Genomic DNA, 17,092 nt, shown 5'->3' with positions numbered 1-17,092 from the left:
CTCAAGAGCAACCAGCAGGTCAGGTTTTCAGGATAACCCTGCTTCAGCCCATGTGGCTCAATCAGTGGCTTAGTCGAAGTCTAGGCTGAAGCAGGAACATCCTGAGAACCTGAGCTGTTGGTAACATTTGAGGACTGGATTTGGCTGCTCCTGTGATAGTTCATCACCTCTGATATTAAAGAAGTGTTGCAAAGAACCCACACTGGACATCTAATGTATTCAGCCCATGTAACGAGAACAGCTTTGGTTTAACCCAACATCCAATTCTTTATCAATAGTGGGCTGGATGGTCAAATCATACGTATGGTTGAGAGAGGAAAAACAGAATGGGATTGAATTTGCTTATCAAAGCATTGTATTTAGTACAGGGCCATTAGGGGGTTAACAGCCCAAGTGAACTCTCGAAGAAGGTTTTGAAAGTTATGTAACTTGAAACAGATGTGAAAAGGTTTTACTGGCACAAATATGCCAAATTCACTATTAAATAAATCAAGTTTACACAAAAGAGTGAAAAAAATGTACACAGGAAGAACTTTGCTAATTTTTCTGACAGCAGATTATGCATAACCCCATGATATTGCTGAAGTTTCAATTCTTAGAACTAATAAAGTCAGTTGCTATAGGCTGTCTGAGTCCCCACACAATTCTCCTCCTCACTTTTAAGGCTATATATACATCTCAGCCATAACTTCACTGCCTCTACATACAACTCAGCCCTAACTTCTCACTACACACCATCCCGACTCTTGCATTCTGCTCAAGGATGTCTTCTCTCTACCCCTTTTGTATCTAAAGCCCCACACCTCTGGAATGCCCTTCCCCTAAATATCCGACTAGCACATTCTCTATCCACCTTTAAGACTTATCTTAAAACCCACCTACCTAACGCAGCATATGAGTAGCTCCGTTGCTGATACTATACACATCATACACCGACCTTGGCCTCTTGCAGATGCACTTACCAGAACACCTTCCTACTGTCTCTGTATGTTCTTCCTATTTACCAATTAGATTGTAACCTCTTTGGGACAGGGACTCCTCTTCCTAATAATAATTTTATATCTGAAGTGCTTCTTCCCATTATGTGTTATTTGTATTATTTGTTATTTATATGATTATGTTACGTTTATTACTGCTGTGAAGTGCTACATACATTAATGGTGCTATATAAATAAAGACATACATACAACGATAAATGTATACATAACAGCTTCACTGGAGGATTAGCCCAGAAGGCACATTATTGTCTGCCTTTGCAACAGTAGATGGACGAAGAAATGATGGACCATATGTACTAAGTGGTGCTATGCAATTACCTCCCAGCACAAGAAGACACCTTAAAGCCCATTCAAATAAATGGGCCATCAAGGGTTTTCGGGTACTGGATGGTAAAGTATCTCATGGCATAGCAGCACTTAGTACTGTATGTATGTATGTATATCTTTATTTATATAGCTGTACTCAGCGCTTTACAAGAGAGATAATACAGTACAGGGAATTATAGTACCATAAGTGCAACAAAAAATATCAAACAATACAGTAGGAATAGGAAATCCTTGCCCCGGAGAGCTTAAAATCTAAGTGGTATGTTGGGAGGTTTACACAGACAGCAGGTGAGGGAATAAGTGCAGTAGATGGCAGTGCTTGGTCACAATGGTTGGTGTTGTGTTTGCGCAGACCAGACGGATTTCTTGAGAGTTGCTGCAGCTGGAGAAGAACCAGACAACAGCATACTAACAGTAGTGTTCCAACTGCTAGCTGATCTCTTCTGGAGCCCTCCTGAGTGTCCCACATTCCAGATACCCACATTTGTTCATGAGTTGTTAACTGTAATACCCCTCTTTTTGTTAGTCCAATTGATTTGCACTATGCCCTTCTCCTCTTGTTTTTTAGATGAATTTGGAAGAATTTGCATCCATACAGAGCCACGGAGAAGGGTCATTCTCATAAAGCTGACAATACTGTGATACTTGTGAGTGTATCAACTATATATTGGTTCTAGATATACTGTTCTTAAACCTTATTGCACTATTTGTATTTTTTCTGTGTTTATTCCTACACATAACCCTGGGAGGATTTGCGCCCTATTCCATGTTCCTACTGTATATGCCCATAAAAAACTTTTTGTATATATATTGTTTACTGTTTAAGAGCATACAATCTTCCTAATGTGTAGTGAGTACATAAAATAAAATAATTAAAAAGTGCTTAGGACAAGAGAACCCACTAAATGGAACATTAAGGTCAGATAGAGACTAAAATCTCAAAGTAGGTGAGAAAAGTAGCAGACTTGGTGCCACATGGTCCTTATTTGAGGTCAATTGTTAAGTTCTTGTATTTGTAAAACAGGGAAGTTAATAGCATAACACAATGACTCAAATGCCTTAGCAGCATGGATCCCCAATTGAATCCATCATCTTTTTCAATTTGTTCATGGGTAGTATTTGCTATCGGGAGAAGTTGTCTTGGAGTGAAGTCGCTGACTTCTCAACTTGGACATTGCACTTTAAAGCCAAAAAATAGCCCTACATCACATTGGAGAAGCCACATGATGTATCTGTGCCTTATGAACTAAAACTGGGAATCAAAGTGGGAATTAAAAGGAAATAAAATTTTAGAGCAAACATGGTTGTTTTGTTGTCCTACAATAACATCCATGGACAGTGTCCCCACACATTTACAGCTGAATTATCACTAGCAGTGGCTCAGTGAGTAAAGACACTGACTTGCACTGAGTTTGACTCAGGGGAACCAGGTTCAATATCTGTTGTTGGCTCCTTGTGACCTTGGGCAAGTCACTTTATCTCCCTGTGTGTCAAGCACAAAAAAAACATAGACTGTAAGCTGCACGGCGAAGCGACTGTGTCTTCAAAATGTCTTTGTAAAGCGCTACGTAAAAATAACAGCTCTATACAAGAACAAACAATTATTATTATTTACTTTCAAATCATCATCCATGAGAAAGAAGATCCTTGTGTCTGACTGATTACATTTTCTAACGAATATGTATGTTTTATTTCTTTGTTCCCCGCCCCCCCCCCCCCAATTATCTAGGGTGGAGAATTCAATGGGCTGATGCCTTCTACTGAAATCGAAATACAACTCTACTTGCAAACACTCTTATTACTATTATTACTGGTCCGTACACTTTTTCTACATCTAGAGCCATTATAAAAAGAGACTAGTTACGCAAAACATATGTTTTTCATGTAGGAAATGGCACGCAGGGTTAATTGCAGACAGTTTATTGATGTATGTTATTGCTACTGTATGTTATTTATTAACAAAACCAGTAGTAATAGAAAAATCCAGAGAAAGAGAATTACAGGGACAGGCAATAATTTAGGGCCACAAATGTGCAGTACAGAAAAGGGAACATTTTGTCATTAGCATTACGTTTTTGCACTGGGAGGAGTCTCCATAAACAATGTGGGAATAGACACATGGAAGAGTCATTTTCAAAAGTGTCAGAGAACACAGTCTCTAGAATGGTACACATTGCTTCATTTGTAGCTATTGTATATTCATGATGCATGCTGACGGATATTAGTTTCTTTGCTGCTACCTGTAGCTTGACTAATGATCCTCATGTCATAGGGCATCATTACTAAGTAACTATACCTGACTCTTGCCGTTGTGTTACTTTAGCACATGGTAAATAATCATTGTTTAACATTGCCTCTGCATGATGCTGCTGGGCCCTCTGGCAGTGAAGGCGTTAGGCTGTAAGTTACCTTTTTTTGCATCTCTAAAACGTATATTAAACACATACATTTACATAATATAAACACACTGATTGGTACATGGTTAAATGTATTAATTGTATTATTAAATGGCAATGTACTTAAACCCAGGTAACTAACAATTGTGCAAATGACATGCTTGGCACAGAGTTACTAAGGTCAACGGGAAAAAATATTCTGTTCACTGTTTTATGGGATACTTCTCTTTATGAAGCAAATAAATACTAGCTACTCATTGCTCCGAAGAGTAATAAAATGGCGCCTGGATGCATTGGTTTACAGCAAATAAAACATCTTTGGTGATACAATCAACATAACAAACATAAAGGAGCTAAGGCATAAATAGACAACAAATAATGAGCAATATATATGTCTCGAATTCTAGGAAATGTATAGTTTCCTTTCATATTTATTATTGGAGATGGGGAAATACAGTAGCAGCAAGCTGGCAACACTTGTTAACAAGCCGATTATTTATGAGGTTCCTTCATAATTACAAAGTAGTTGAAACTGTCATTGTAGATGAGATATTATTCTTATGAGTAGGTAGAGCTCTTGTTGGCTTGAAACTTGACATCCTGACAAAGACAACAGAGAATGTGTCTCTACTGTATGTGACTAAACTGAAACTTTTTTTCCAGTCCTGTGTTCTAGTCTTCCCAGCTGTCTGATTTTAAGAATGTAATGATTTAGAATGTTATCCAGTTCATGAGCAGTCTGGATATTTTACAAGAGGGTAAACATACCAAACTCATCAAATATCCATTTTGAAGTTGGCTAGTGACAGTCATTTTAAACAAGAATCTCTTAGCACTGATGTATGAAAGTATTTGGCACCTATTTTGTGGTTTGATGGTGAATACTGTACATGTTGCAATAGGAAGCATTCGAGTACGCTGAACATGTATTTATTCTTTGTCTCATTGTTACATAGTAGATAAGGTTGAAAAAAAGACATATGCCCATCTAGTTCAACCCATGCTAAATGTAGACAACAGATACTTATCCTATATTTGTATTTGTCTCAGGTCACCACTTTTGATTTCTTTTTTGTGTGTCACAATCTGCAGTATCTGAGGTAGTGGAAACCACCCTCAATATTGTGTCTAGTATAGACAACTTTGTTTGCTTGCCCTTAATAAAATAGTAGGCAAGGTTTAATTCTATTGTTTGTAAGTATAAAAATGATAGAATTCACATTAACAATGTGTTTTTATCATACTCCTCTTTTTAATGTCAACTCTACAAATCTGCTAGATTTTTATGTGGTTCTTTATTTCAATTTAGAAATGAGAGTAATAGAAATTTTAAGTAATCTACAGATATGCCATATTGTGCTAGCTCATTTTACACTGCAATTTACAATATTTCAAGTCAAATTGCAACATTGGGGATGCATTTGAAAAACAAATCAGTGGGGTCTTGTATTTCTGGAAACGTTCTCAAACATTCTTAGTCATACTTATTCACAATGTATCTGTCAGTGATTTCATTGCACACCTCTAGTTAATTGCAATTGTTTTATTACATGACACTGACAGTATATCCAATTTATAGACACAATGCAATTCTCTACACAATGGAGCTTACAATGTATGTCTTGGTGCCCAAGTCAGATAAAGTGATTTGTCCAATGTTAATGACAGAGATCTAAAACCACAATTGCTATCCTCAAATAATCATTGCCACTAAGTCACTTCTTCTAGATAAATTTGGCTTCGTATATTAGTGTGTTTTGCTTGTGTGTGTGCAGCAGAAGGAGAAAAAACATTCACCACCACAGTGCTGGTGAGTGTATGTTTAATTAAATAATGACATCAATTACATTTATTTGTGCAATGGTTTTCCTGGGTTAATGAGTTGGTATACTGTTGTGCAGCTTTCTGATTGCAATGCCTATGTTGATTGGTCTACTTTAGTAGGCTGAAAGGAATATGGACTATGTGCAATGTGTCTCAACAATCAAGCTTTGCCACTGACATTCTTTATACAACAAATTACATATCAGATCATTGATCAACACAGAGCAGGTGGTATATGGTAAAAGTGATGTATCAACATTTAGGATGGTAATATCTTCTATTTGATCAATTAAAAATCATGTTATTCAAAGTTATTTGGGCTTCTTTATCCACCAGCTGAGTTTACTGAAAATCAACTTTAACAACTTTACAATGAATTTGAAATGACCCTTGAAATGCAGTTCCCTTTTCTATCAGACAGGCCTTCAATGCATTTTCTGCAACTAATTGCAGGTCTCTCTATCAATAAATACATTCCAAATTAGGGTAAATCACCTTATGTGTCCATTTTATATACCCAACAATTTCTTTGCTTGGTTGAGAATACGCTTGGATTATCGCATGTATACTCCTCTCCTTTTTATATCAATCAAACAGAACTCATGGCTTAATTGTATCAAAGAAGTGAAGAATTGGATGCAAAAAATAGGGAGTGAAAGTTAATTGGGAAATGCCTGAATGTAAAAACATTTGACAATGTATCTATCGATGTCATCTTTCAACTAAACTCTTTCCACTTCTCACCTTTTCTTTTAATGCAATTGTAAGAAGTATCAGCTATTTGAAATCTTGAATATTCTTCTATCCGTGAGCTAAAGCAATGCAAATTATATACACTAGGACTTGTTCTTCAGCAAGAACAGCATGCACAGTGTTATCTCCAGCAATTGTACACACAGCAGCACAGACAGGAAAACATGTACTGTACATCTGTGTATTGACAAACTCGGTTCAGTTTCCTTAAATAAATGTTCAGTTTAAACACACATGCAGACATATTTGAAAACGTAATATTAAATTCACTGTTCGTATTACTTCAAGACGATATATATGTCGACGATAACAAATGTAAGACGATAACATGTAAATCAAGGTAATATACCAAATAATAATGATTAGCAAATCAAGTTGCTGATGAAATCAGATTGGCTTCATTAATAATGAAAATACCACAGACTACATCAATTGGGCGCTGTATAGTGTTCAAACCTTGTGGTCTAGAGTCTAGGCAGCAAAGTGAACTTGCAGGCAACTGAGATATTAAAAGCTGCAGCAGAAAAGCTATTTGGCTCGTACTACAAAAGTTTGTATCTTTTACATCTATTGAATCTACCATTACCGTAGCATTTTCTTTCACACGATAATATTTCAATTAAACTAGAATGACCCAACTCCAAGCATTAAAAAAACATGCATATTATATTTGTGTTTCTAGAGCTTATCAAAGCGTCAATGCATCGGAATTGTACAGCAATGCTTTTATAACACTTCTATTCCCCCTAGATGTCAAATGTACTGTATATCTGGCACACGTTTCATATAAAATACAAGTAAAACTAGGATTGCAGGGCTGACAAAACCTTTTAAGCATTGTTCTATATAATGGCAAAATGAATTAATCAGAGTACTTACCTAGTTCACTCTATTGATCCCTGTCTAAGTCTCACAAGGTATTTTCGCAAGCACACAATAGCACTGGACGGTTGCAAATCTTAGAGACCACTCTGTATCAGCTCTGCTGCTGACGTCTTTGTAGCTGTCCATGGTACTAATTTCATCTCTGCCACTGTAAGAAAGTCTTCTGTAGTTCTTTAGACTCTGGGCAACGGCGCTAGTGTTACAAGAGATCTGCCCTCACAACCTCTTTCTCCCTACCTTCACTGGTGTTGGTAAATAACTCCTCCCTTACATTCCTATTCGTGCAGCTTCCAATTAATTTCACAACTTACTTAAGGTGTGGTTGTAACCTATCCCAGCTTCATTTTTCAATGCTAGTATAACCAGTCCCACACTGATAAGACCCCAAAAGTTCAAACATCTGTCTGTGAGTAGGTTTACTGACTATGCACATAACCCAGGCTTGCTGAAAATCTGTGTAACACAAGAGACATACGCTTATAGGGGTCCATGTCAAAATGGATATGAAGCAAAAGATGACACTGTGTGCTCATTTGCATGTCATTTACCAAAATCCCCAGCTGCAGTGGAAGCATTGTATGCTAGGATATAATGGTGAAATGCAGGGTTGCAGCCCTTTCTGAGACATGCAATTAGTGGCAACAATTTAAAGCCAATCTCAACAGCCTGCCTTCTACACTCTCCAACTTTCTCTGAAAGGCTCACATTGGTTTAGTCAATGTTTAGTAAGGTATGACATGTAATGCACGCCTAGAACCACTGACATCACTAAAGTATGTGGAATGGTCCTAAAAGCATCACCAGACAAACATATGTTTCCCACACCTTAGCCATGACTAATACAGTTATTATTTTGTTTTTTTTACACCACTTTGTAAGTCTCCCAACATACCACTTAGATTGTAAGTTCTTCGGGCAGGGATTTCCTTTCCTATTGTCTGATTTTGCTGCGCTTATTGTATTATTATAATTTCCTGTACTATTTTATTTGTGAAGCACTGAGTACACTTTTGGCGCTATATAAATAAAGCTATACATACATACTAAGGAATGAATCCCCTTGAGGGTCTACAATATATTCATTATTTGATGTTGAGCTTGAGATAGCTACATTCTATAGAAATAACTTTCTCTAAACCAGATGTCATATAAATATTCTATGAAACATATCTATGTATATTTAATTAAGTTGTAGCCTCTGTCTACTGCTAACAATCATGTAGCTATTTCTATCTATCTATCTATCTATCTATCTATCTATCTATCTATCTATCTATCTATCTATCTATCTATCATCTATATATCTAATTTATCTACCTATATCTGCTCATTTAAACCACAGGCTGTAATATTGTCTGTATTAGTATTAGCGATCCACAGTATAATATATGCACCCCATCAATCCTCTTGAGGCGTCCTAATATTCTTGAAACCAAAACATCCAGGTTGAATGATAGTTGCCCCTTTGAGTATTGATCAGTCGTTTCAAGCTTTAATTAAGGTTTTTATTTATCTGACTCCCATAGTATGATTAACTGTGTTTCTCTAAAAACAAGTTTTTATATTACCCACTGGAATGGGAATTTCAGTACACCCCAATTCAGCTTTCAGTGTATTGCATGTGGTATTTTGTGTTAGCTGTGAGAACTGCCATGATAACTCATTTAGACTATTATATGGCAGTATGATATGGGGATGCAAAGGTTTGTAAAGAAGTATATAGGGTCCTACTAGAAAATAATTCAAGTTGAATCTCTGTCGGGGTACTCATTTTCTGTTATGACACATTGATAGAGTAATGATATGTGTTTTAGGTACAGTACCTAACGAAATTCAGCACCCGCAGCCATCTATGCTGTATGAGTTCCACAACAAAAGTATTTTAGGATTTGAGTGACGGATCTGGATATCTGAAAATGTTTTGTAATCTATTGAGCAGTCACAGGACTATTCGAGAGAGTGACATTGATTAATGATTTGCCACTGTTCTCCTTGAAAGCAGTCATCTTCTTAGGAAGTTTGATGGACACTCTGTATTATATAATTATTGATAGGGAGCCTATATTTTCAAAAGTAATCAGAAATGGTGGATTTGGTCCATCATAAAGGGGAGAGATGATGTACCGTTATACATTTAAAGTGGGGTTTAAATAAGTGAGAAATGTATAGAATCGGTAATGTGGGAGATTATATTTTCCTCTATAGATAGTAGCTGTTTGTCAAAGGCGCCTGAACATAGTAATACGTTTCTATCATAAACAAATCCTAAATCTAATGCAATTATTCTCATTTACATCTAACGTTATACTATTGCTCTTACCCCTTGGTATTATACCTTGTGAATATACTCAAACCAGTTGGACAGCAGAGTTCACCAGTGACCGTAGTTAAAAGTTGCACAGACTGCAAAGGAACGAGGTTGTATCACAGTAAGGGCATCTGTGTCATATTTCGCTATAGTTTGCTGCCGCTTCATTTGCTTAACAAAAAAAGTTTTATGAGAATGAATGAATAATCCTTTAGTATCTTTGTAAATTAGTTTTCTCAATTATATCTTTATTTAACATACTTCTGTAATTTTAGTTCATTGTTTAGGTTGTACTTTCATGTAAAACACAGAAAAAAGCCATGCTCTCAAAAACTGTATTTATTTATTCCGTTTGGATTGTATGCGGAGACCTAACAGCTGTCATGAGATAGCTGAGAAACAAAAATAATTAAAACATTTACTGTGACCCGAAAGGAGACGTGACAGTGCATTTTCTTATTTATGAAATCAAATCACAAAATATACGTATTTACAATATTTATTAACTTTATTTCCCTGAATATGCAACTTTATTAATTACATATATATATATTTGCCTTTTGTACAGATATACACTATTTCACACAGAGCGTTTGGAGTTGAAAAAAAATAAATAAACAATTGCACAATACTCCACCTAGTTTCCGAAGGATTGTAACTTTCTCTGGAACGTAACTTTGGATTTTTGGACAAACTGGTCAGGAAACAGATATCATTAAAAGAAGTCTACAGAAAGCATCATGACAATGATTACATATATAAATTGCATGTTGGTGCATACAGTACACATACAGTATGGCTGATTCTTTCTTTTCAGCACAGTTACTCTTAACATGACCGCAATGTTTAGCTATACTCATAGTCAGAAGAGTCCTCCTCTGACCTGTGTTTACCTGCCTGCTCTCCCTGATAAGTGTCCATACTATTCGCTTGCATACCACCATCTTTTGGGTTGTTTTTGTGAGACTTGGCTTTGCGCTCTTCCATTTTGATAGTATCATATAGTCCTTTAGGTTCTTCGTCCAACAATATGTTCCTCTCTGAGTGAGAAGCTTTCATTTGGCAGACATTTCTGAGGAGCAGAAGAGCTGGGGCATAAAGTACATTGACAAGACCCATGCCAAGATTAAGTTGGGTGAAACCTGTAGTATGCACAATCTGACTGGCCACTATAGGCCCCATGGCATAAGCCAGAGAATAGGATATGTCAGCTATGGCATAAACACTTCCATACACTGATACATGGCGGAGATCTACGAGTAAGGCAAGGGTAGGCAGTAGGGCAGTGTCTACCAGGGCTATTCCAAAGCAGATACCACACAACGGGACAATAAGCTGGTAAAATGTTTTACATGCTGGCACTGTACAGGAACTTGCACCTATTACCACCATTCCTATGGCACCATAGAACCACTGGTATTGAGGGTAATTGGCAGCGAGTTTTACAGTTAGATAGACACCAAGGACATGGGGGATGAAGGCTGGAAGCCATATGAGGCCCATTTGCGATTCAGAGGCACCCATTGTTGTCTTCATCCAATTTGATATGGTGGGCTCAAGAAACGCCAAAGGAATGTTGCAGGTGACGAGAGCACCTGCCACTACAGCAATGTAAGGGTCAATCATCAGTCTGTGAATGGGTGTGCCAACTGGCATGTTCTCTCTAGTCCGATTAGCAAAGGGTTTAATGACCACTAACAGCAGTATGCCATCCATAAGGGAGATGCAGGCTAGCACTAGGAAGGGCATTTGCTTGCCCACAAACTCGTACAATATGCCCCCAAACGGGGGCGCCACCAGACTCCCGAAAGAGATGAATGCCAAAGCTATGCCCAGGGCTTTGCTCCGCTCAGCCTCTTCAGTGTACTTATCTGCGATCATAGCGATCCCAGAAGTGTCTGCAAAAGCAGATCCTAAACCTTGGAGGCTTCTTGCTACAAACAAGGTGGCATAGTTCTCTGCAAACGCAAATATGACCGTGGAGAAGAACATAACAATCAGTCCAATGAAAAGAGGAATGTCATAGCCAACCCTGTCTATGAAGGTGCCACTTAATGGGTTGACCAACAGCTGTAGGATAGCTTTGGAGGCAAAGAGGACACCGATCTTCATATCTTCATTATCTGTTGGGTACCGGGGTCTAATTATTGACTTGTTCATGTATGGATAGCTGGAGTTAGAGTCTTTGAAGACCTGTTCAGCTTGGCCAGATCTCAGAGTGGCAATGTAATCAGGGATGATGGGGACGATTACCATATAAAGCATGTTATCAAGGAAAAGTGCCACACAGACAATGAACAGGATGAGCCGTCTCTGGTGATGAACTTCCTTCATAGCTGTGCCAATCTGTTTAGTTCTTTCACCCATGGCATCAGAGAGTTTCTCCACTGCAGACTTGGTCACCCCCGCAGTGTTTTCTGAAGCCATTATCCCTTCTTTTTGATCTCACAGCAAGTCACAGACAAAGCAGGTCCTGGATAGTCCAACAGGTCCTGGATAGTCACCCCACACTTTTATTAAGCGTCAAATCTCAGGAAAGCAGTTGTGACTTTAGGAGGGACATATATAGGAGAAAGCTCTTTACAAGACTCTGTAAAAAAAAATACACAGCGATCAATAATATTTATTATGACATCATGTTTTATTATCCTATTTATAAGAACTGCCCTCCCTATACTTTCTAAATTGGGTTGATGTGCATCAGTGATACTCTAATGAATAATACTTTAATTAATATAAGCCCCGGAAAAACAGAATGCTGCTTGTTTATTTCTATTTTAAAAGTCTTTATGCCACAGAAAATCGAAATAATTAATTTAAAAACAGATTGTTTTGTATTTGACAAAGGCAAGACAAGGGGTAACATTAGAGGTTAATATGACCATTAGGAAAAAACAGATCATTTGACCAAGAAACACAAATAAGCCCTTTAATAGCTGATGTTCAAAATGCATGTTTGCCGGACCACACAAATCAATTAGGGATCTGAGTCGTTCCTGAATACATGCATTATATATTTCAATATTACTCACTCAAATGTGTTAAATGTATCATACTCTTCTTTGTGTAACTGTTAAACCGATGAGAAGATTTGCAATAAAAATGAACGGGGCTCAGCCACCATGCTATTTGATTCCCATTCTGAAAGCAAAAAGTAACACATCTCAGCCTTCCTTCCCACACACAGATCTGTAAGACCCAGCCCAATATTTCAAGTACTCATTTTCTATAGCAAGCTTCTGCACTGAGGAGTCAGCGCTGGATATATAAGAACAACATACTTACTTTGCTGGTTTGTTTTTGCTTATGAATCACTTCCAGTCCACAAGAAGCATCCTTACAACGGATCCCCAGCAGTTCAGAACCAGAAGAGGATCAGAGCCTTACACAAACAAGGACATATCTTAATTAGTGCTGGTAAGTTCGTTGCCTCTTGATTTGAGATTCATATCTTGATGTGATTGAAACATTGGAGAGGTCTCCCCTTCACCCAAGCATCCATCCTTCCCCTTGTGATGCCATTGGCACAAATTGAGTTGCATGCTTCTTGATTCTTCTACTTTTTTTTTTCTCCACCAAAGGCTGTGACGCACAGTTAGCTCTGGCCCCCAAGTGGCTACTTTGGGATCGGCGACTCCTTATGCTAATTTAACACATGGAAGAGCTTTAACCAATTTTCAAGAGCTGAACCTACCCAAACAGTATTTTTCTGTAGAATCACTGAGGAACTCCCTCACCTTGGATTCTCTTTCTTTTTACTTCCAAAGAAAATGCTGACACACACACACACATACCCCTTAGTCACAAAAGTTTAGAAATGCAAACTGTCATGATAATATCATGGGATATTAGGTAATTTAATCCCTCTGGTGCTTCAGGGGTTAATGAGCTACAGTCTGACGTTGAAAATACAATATTTGTGAGCTGTGATCTCTTGCAAGATTCACACAGGTCAGTCACTTTTTAGTGTTTCGTTTGTCCCGCTGGCACCAAAAAGCTCTGATATGAACAATCGTTAACAATTAACAATAGTTAACAATAGTTAATACGAGAGCTTTTTAGTGGTTTGCGTTTATGCCTGCGGGACAAACAAAACACTAAAAAGTGACTGACCTGTGTGAGTCTTGCAAGAGATCACAGCTCACAGATATTGTATTTTCAACTTCAAACTGTAGCTCATTAACCCCTGATGCACCAGAGGGATTAAAATACCTAATATCTCTTGATATTATCATGACACAAACCATAACCTCTTCTCCAGCCCCCCACCCCCTTGTTAGGTTTAATATTAAAGCACAAATCACACCTCAACTATGTTCTGGAATATAAATTTGTGCTACAGTATATCCACACAGTTGCTCATTTCAAGAGATATTCTCTTGTGAAATACATTCATGAGTGATAAGATTTGTGAGACTGAGGGAGATAGTTATTGGGTGAGACAGGGAACTCTAAAGCATTTATAGATTCGTGTAATGTTGCTTTAACATGTTTTAACAATAAATTTCTTTTATTTTTTTACTATATAATGGGAAATAAGGTTAGATAGTCATTATTTTCTTGCCATGTTTTTCCTCATGTCCTAATGCACTTTTGGGTGCAACAATTTCCTCATGCTACATCTACTGAGGAGTTAGGTTGAGTCCCCGCTGGTGCTGAGCGTGCTCATGCTTGGAGAGCGCTCAAAGCATGAGCGCCGGGTGTCCTGTCATTTACGCGCGCGTGCTGGTGAGGGGGGGCATTGAGCGCGCTGGAAAATTAGATTACATAAGCGCCGAGCGCCGGTGAGTGTGGGTGTCCGCGCACGAGCACCCGCGCACCGCGTGAGCGGGGACTTACATGTAAGTAACCGCGGCAAACGCCGCCTGCTCAGCATACTCAGCGCTAGCGGGGATGCATCCTTAGAGTAATAAGTTATTGTTTTCCAGAATGCTTCCAGTTTCACTACCCCCACAAAAATGTCAAAGTGTAAGAGGAGTAAAAATGCCAAATTTGGGACAAAGAGTCTAAGGGGGCTATGCACTAAGCAGTGATAAGTCGTTTTAAGAGCGCAAAGTGCTTTTAGAACGTGAAGTTCCGCCGAGCGCTATGCACTAAGCCGCGCAAACAGGCACTTTGCACTCTAAAACGGGCTTTTCCTTGAAATTTTTTCTAAGTCCAACTTTGATCGTATGATCAGCTATTTGCGCTGAATCCTGCCCTTCTGCGGGATTCACTAAGCAACGCAAACTGATCGTACGTTAAAGTTGCGCTGAATAAAGCTCACCAGCTAAAGGCTGGTGATAAAAAAGCTGGACTTAGAAAAAATTATTTGTTTACCTTTTTGCAGGCGCAAAACCAATACAACAGGCCGGCGGGTGTCCCCAGCTGACCCCGCAGGGGTCCCCGAGGGAGGCCGAGGGTCGCGCGGGTGTCCCCGGCTGACCCCATGGCCGTCCCGGGGTCCCCGCGGGAGTCCCGGGGTACCCGCGGCCTGCGGTACCAATGTTGTGCCAACAAAAATACTAAACAATATTTCTAACTAAATACACCCCCCTAACACATACAGTAAAATAATGTGCAAAATAACTATTATCCAGATATGGATAATAGATTATTTGCCCATTATTAAACACTGCATTAGCATACCTCAATAAAGTCAATAAATACAGTAGCCAGCTAATCCAATCAATACAAGCAGTAACAACATCAACAATTATTTAATTAAACCATTAACCAATGAAACCAATTACTTCCTAAACAAACTCAAAATGAATAGTAACACTAACCAATCAAACCAATTAATTACAACAACATTAATGAATATAAACATTAAAAGACAAAGAAATACATTCAAACAATCTCTGAAAGAACCATAAAACGCATTAGCCAACATAATACAACATTAACTACAAATGAACACCAATCGCAAACATTTTATTACATTAAGCAGGGAAAATACAAACAATTACATCCACCTAAGAAACTGACATTAAAAAAACCAACAGCAATACCAAGCCACAAATGCCCCCAAATATTGTAATAATAATGTATTAATCTGTACCCTAAAGTGGTACAGATTAATATATTATCAGTCAATGTGCCTCCCCCAAAAAATCAAAAATCATATCCAATGAAAAAACCTGTAAAAAGAGACATTTACAAACATTGAATATATTACATACTATTAGAAGCGGTGGCTCTCCGACTCCCGGGGAAACAGGAAGCTCACGTACCTTGAAGGCCTCCAACAGCATCCGATGCCATCCGCCATGAAGATCCAGCAAAGGTACCCAAATCTTCTTTTTTCTTTCTTTACTCACCGTCTTCTATCTTCATCTGTAACCATTTCTTGTTCTTTTTTACCTTCTTTCTTCATCTGTCAATCCAAAATACCCCATGTTAAATCCCAGCCGATGCTGTCTCGTCGGCTTCTTGGGCTCAAATGAGGCGTCACGGCCTTAAATAGGCTTGTGACATCACATTTAGCCTCAAAATGGTGAACAGCCACCTGATTGGCTGTTCAAACCATGTTCCGACTTTTAATTTTTTTTTTTACATGACGTCACTTAAAGGGAATGATGCCAGCCAATCAGAATGGCTGTGCTTCATTTGCCTTTAAGATGATGTCACGAAATCCAAGATGGCCGGCGTCACATGGTATTTCAGCCAATCAGAGTGTGGAATTGTTTCCCACGATCTGATTGGCTGAAATACCATGTGACGCCGGCTTCGTGACGTCATCTTAAAGGCAAATGAAGCACAGCCATTCTGATTGGCTGGCATCATTCCCTTTAAGTGACGTCACGGCAAAAAAAAAAAATTTAAGTCGGAAAATGGTTTTAACAGCCAATCAGATGGCTGTTAACCTTTTTGAGGGTAAATGTGACGTCACAAGCCATATTTAAGGCTGTGACGCCTCATTTGAGCCCAAGAAGCCGACGAGACAGCATCGGCTGGGATTTAACATGGGGTATTTTGGATTGACAGATGAAGAAAGAAGATAAAGAAGAACAAGAAATGGTTACAGATGAAGATAGAAGAAGGTGATTAAAGAAAGAAAAAGAAGATTGGGGTACCTGAGCCAGATCTTCATGGCGGATGGCATCGGATGCTGTTGGAGGCCTTCAAGGTACGTGAGCTTCCTGTTTCCCCGGGAGTCGGAGGGCCACCACTTCTAATGGTAAGTAATATATTCAATGTTTGTAAATGTCTCTTTTTACAGGTTTAATCATTGGATGTGTTTTGTGATTTTTTGGGGGAGGCACATTGACTGATAATATATTAATCGGTAACTCTTTAGGGTACAGATTAATACATTATTATGACAATATTTGGGGGGCATTTGTCGCTTGGTATTGGTGTTGCTTTTTTGCATTTCATGTATTATGTGGATGTCATTGTTTGTTTTTTCATGCTTAATGTAATTAAAGGTTTGCGATTGGTGTTCGCTTGTACTTAATGTTATATTATGTTAGCTAATGTGTTTTATGGTTGGTTCAGAGATTGTTTTAATTTATTTTTTTAAGTTTTAATGATTACATTCAGTAATGTTGGATTAATTCATTGTTTGGATTGGTTAGTGTTACTATTCATTTTGAGTTGTTTTAGGAATTAATTGG

At 38.3% G+C, this 17,092-nt stretch overlaps 2 protein-coding genes across 2 annotated transcripts in view; both read right to left on the bottom strand.

Moving 5' to 3' along the window:
• The window catches only part of CHAT (choline O-acetyltransferase), a 61,207-nt gene extending 53,476 nt beyond the window's left edge, over positions 1–7,731 (bottom strand). Inside the window, exon 1 of the mRNA XM_075610474.1 lies at positions 7,178–7,731. The gene's annotated coding sequence lies outside the window, so the exon portion shown is untranslated. The remainder of the gene's footprint in view (positions 1–7,177) is intronic.
• Positions 7,732–9,880: 2,149 nt separating this feature from the next.
• SLC18A3 (solute carrier family 18 member A3) lies at positions 9,881–13,006 on the bottom strand. Its single transcript, XM_075610158.1, has 2 exons — positions 12,777–13,006; positions 9,881–12,081 (listed from the first exon to the last, which is right to left on the bottom strand). The coding sequence occupies exon 2, from the start codon at positions 11,916–11,918 to the stop codon at positions 10,338–10,340; it is 1,581 nt and encodes a 526-aa protein (XP_075466273.1). The 5' UTR covers positions 11,919–12,081; positions 12,777–13,006; the 3' UTR covers positions 9,881–10,337.
• Positions 13,007–17,092: the final 4,086 nt, after the last annotated feature.

The sequence above is a fragment of the Ascaphus truei genome, chromosome 8 (genome assembly GCF_040206685.1).
Source record: "Ascaphus truei isolate aAscTru1 chromosome 8, aAscTru1.hap1, whole genome shotgun sequence".
Classification (NCBI taxonomy): Eukaryota; Metazoa; Chordata; class Amphibia; order Anura; family Ascaphidae; genus Ascaphus; species Ascaphus truei.
Note: the sequence above shows the minus strand (reverse complement) of the source record. Positions and strands in the feature narration are given on the sequence as shown.

Excerpts from the sequence above, each read along its gene's own strand:
- SLC18A3 (XM_075610158.1), bottom strand. The coding sequence starts at position 11,918 with ATGGCTTCAGAAAACACTGCGGGGGTGACCAAGTCTGCAGTGGAGAAA.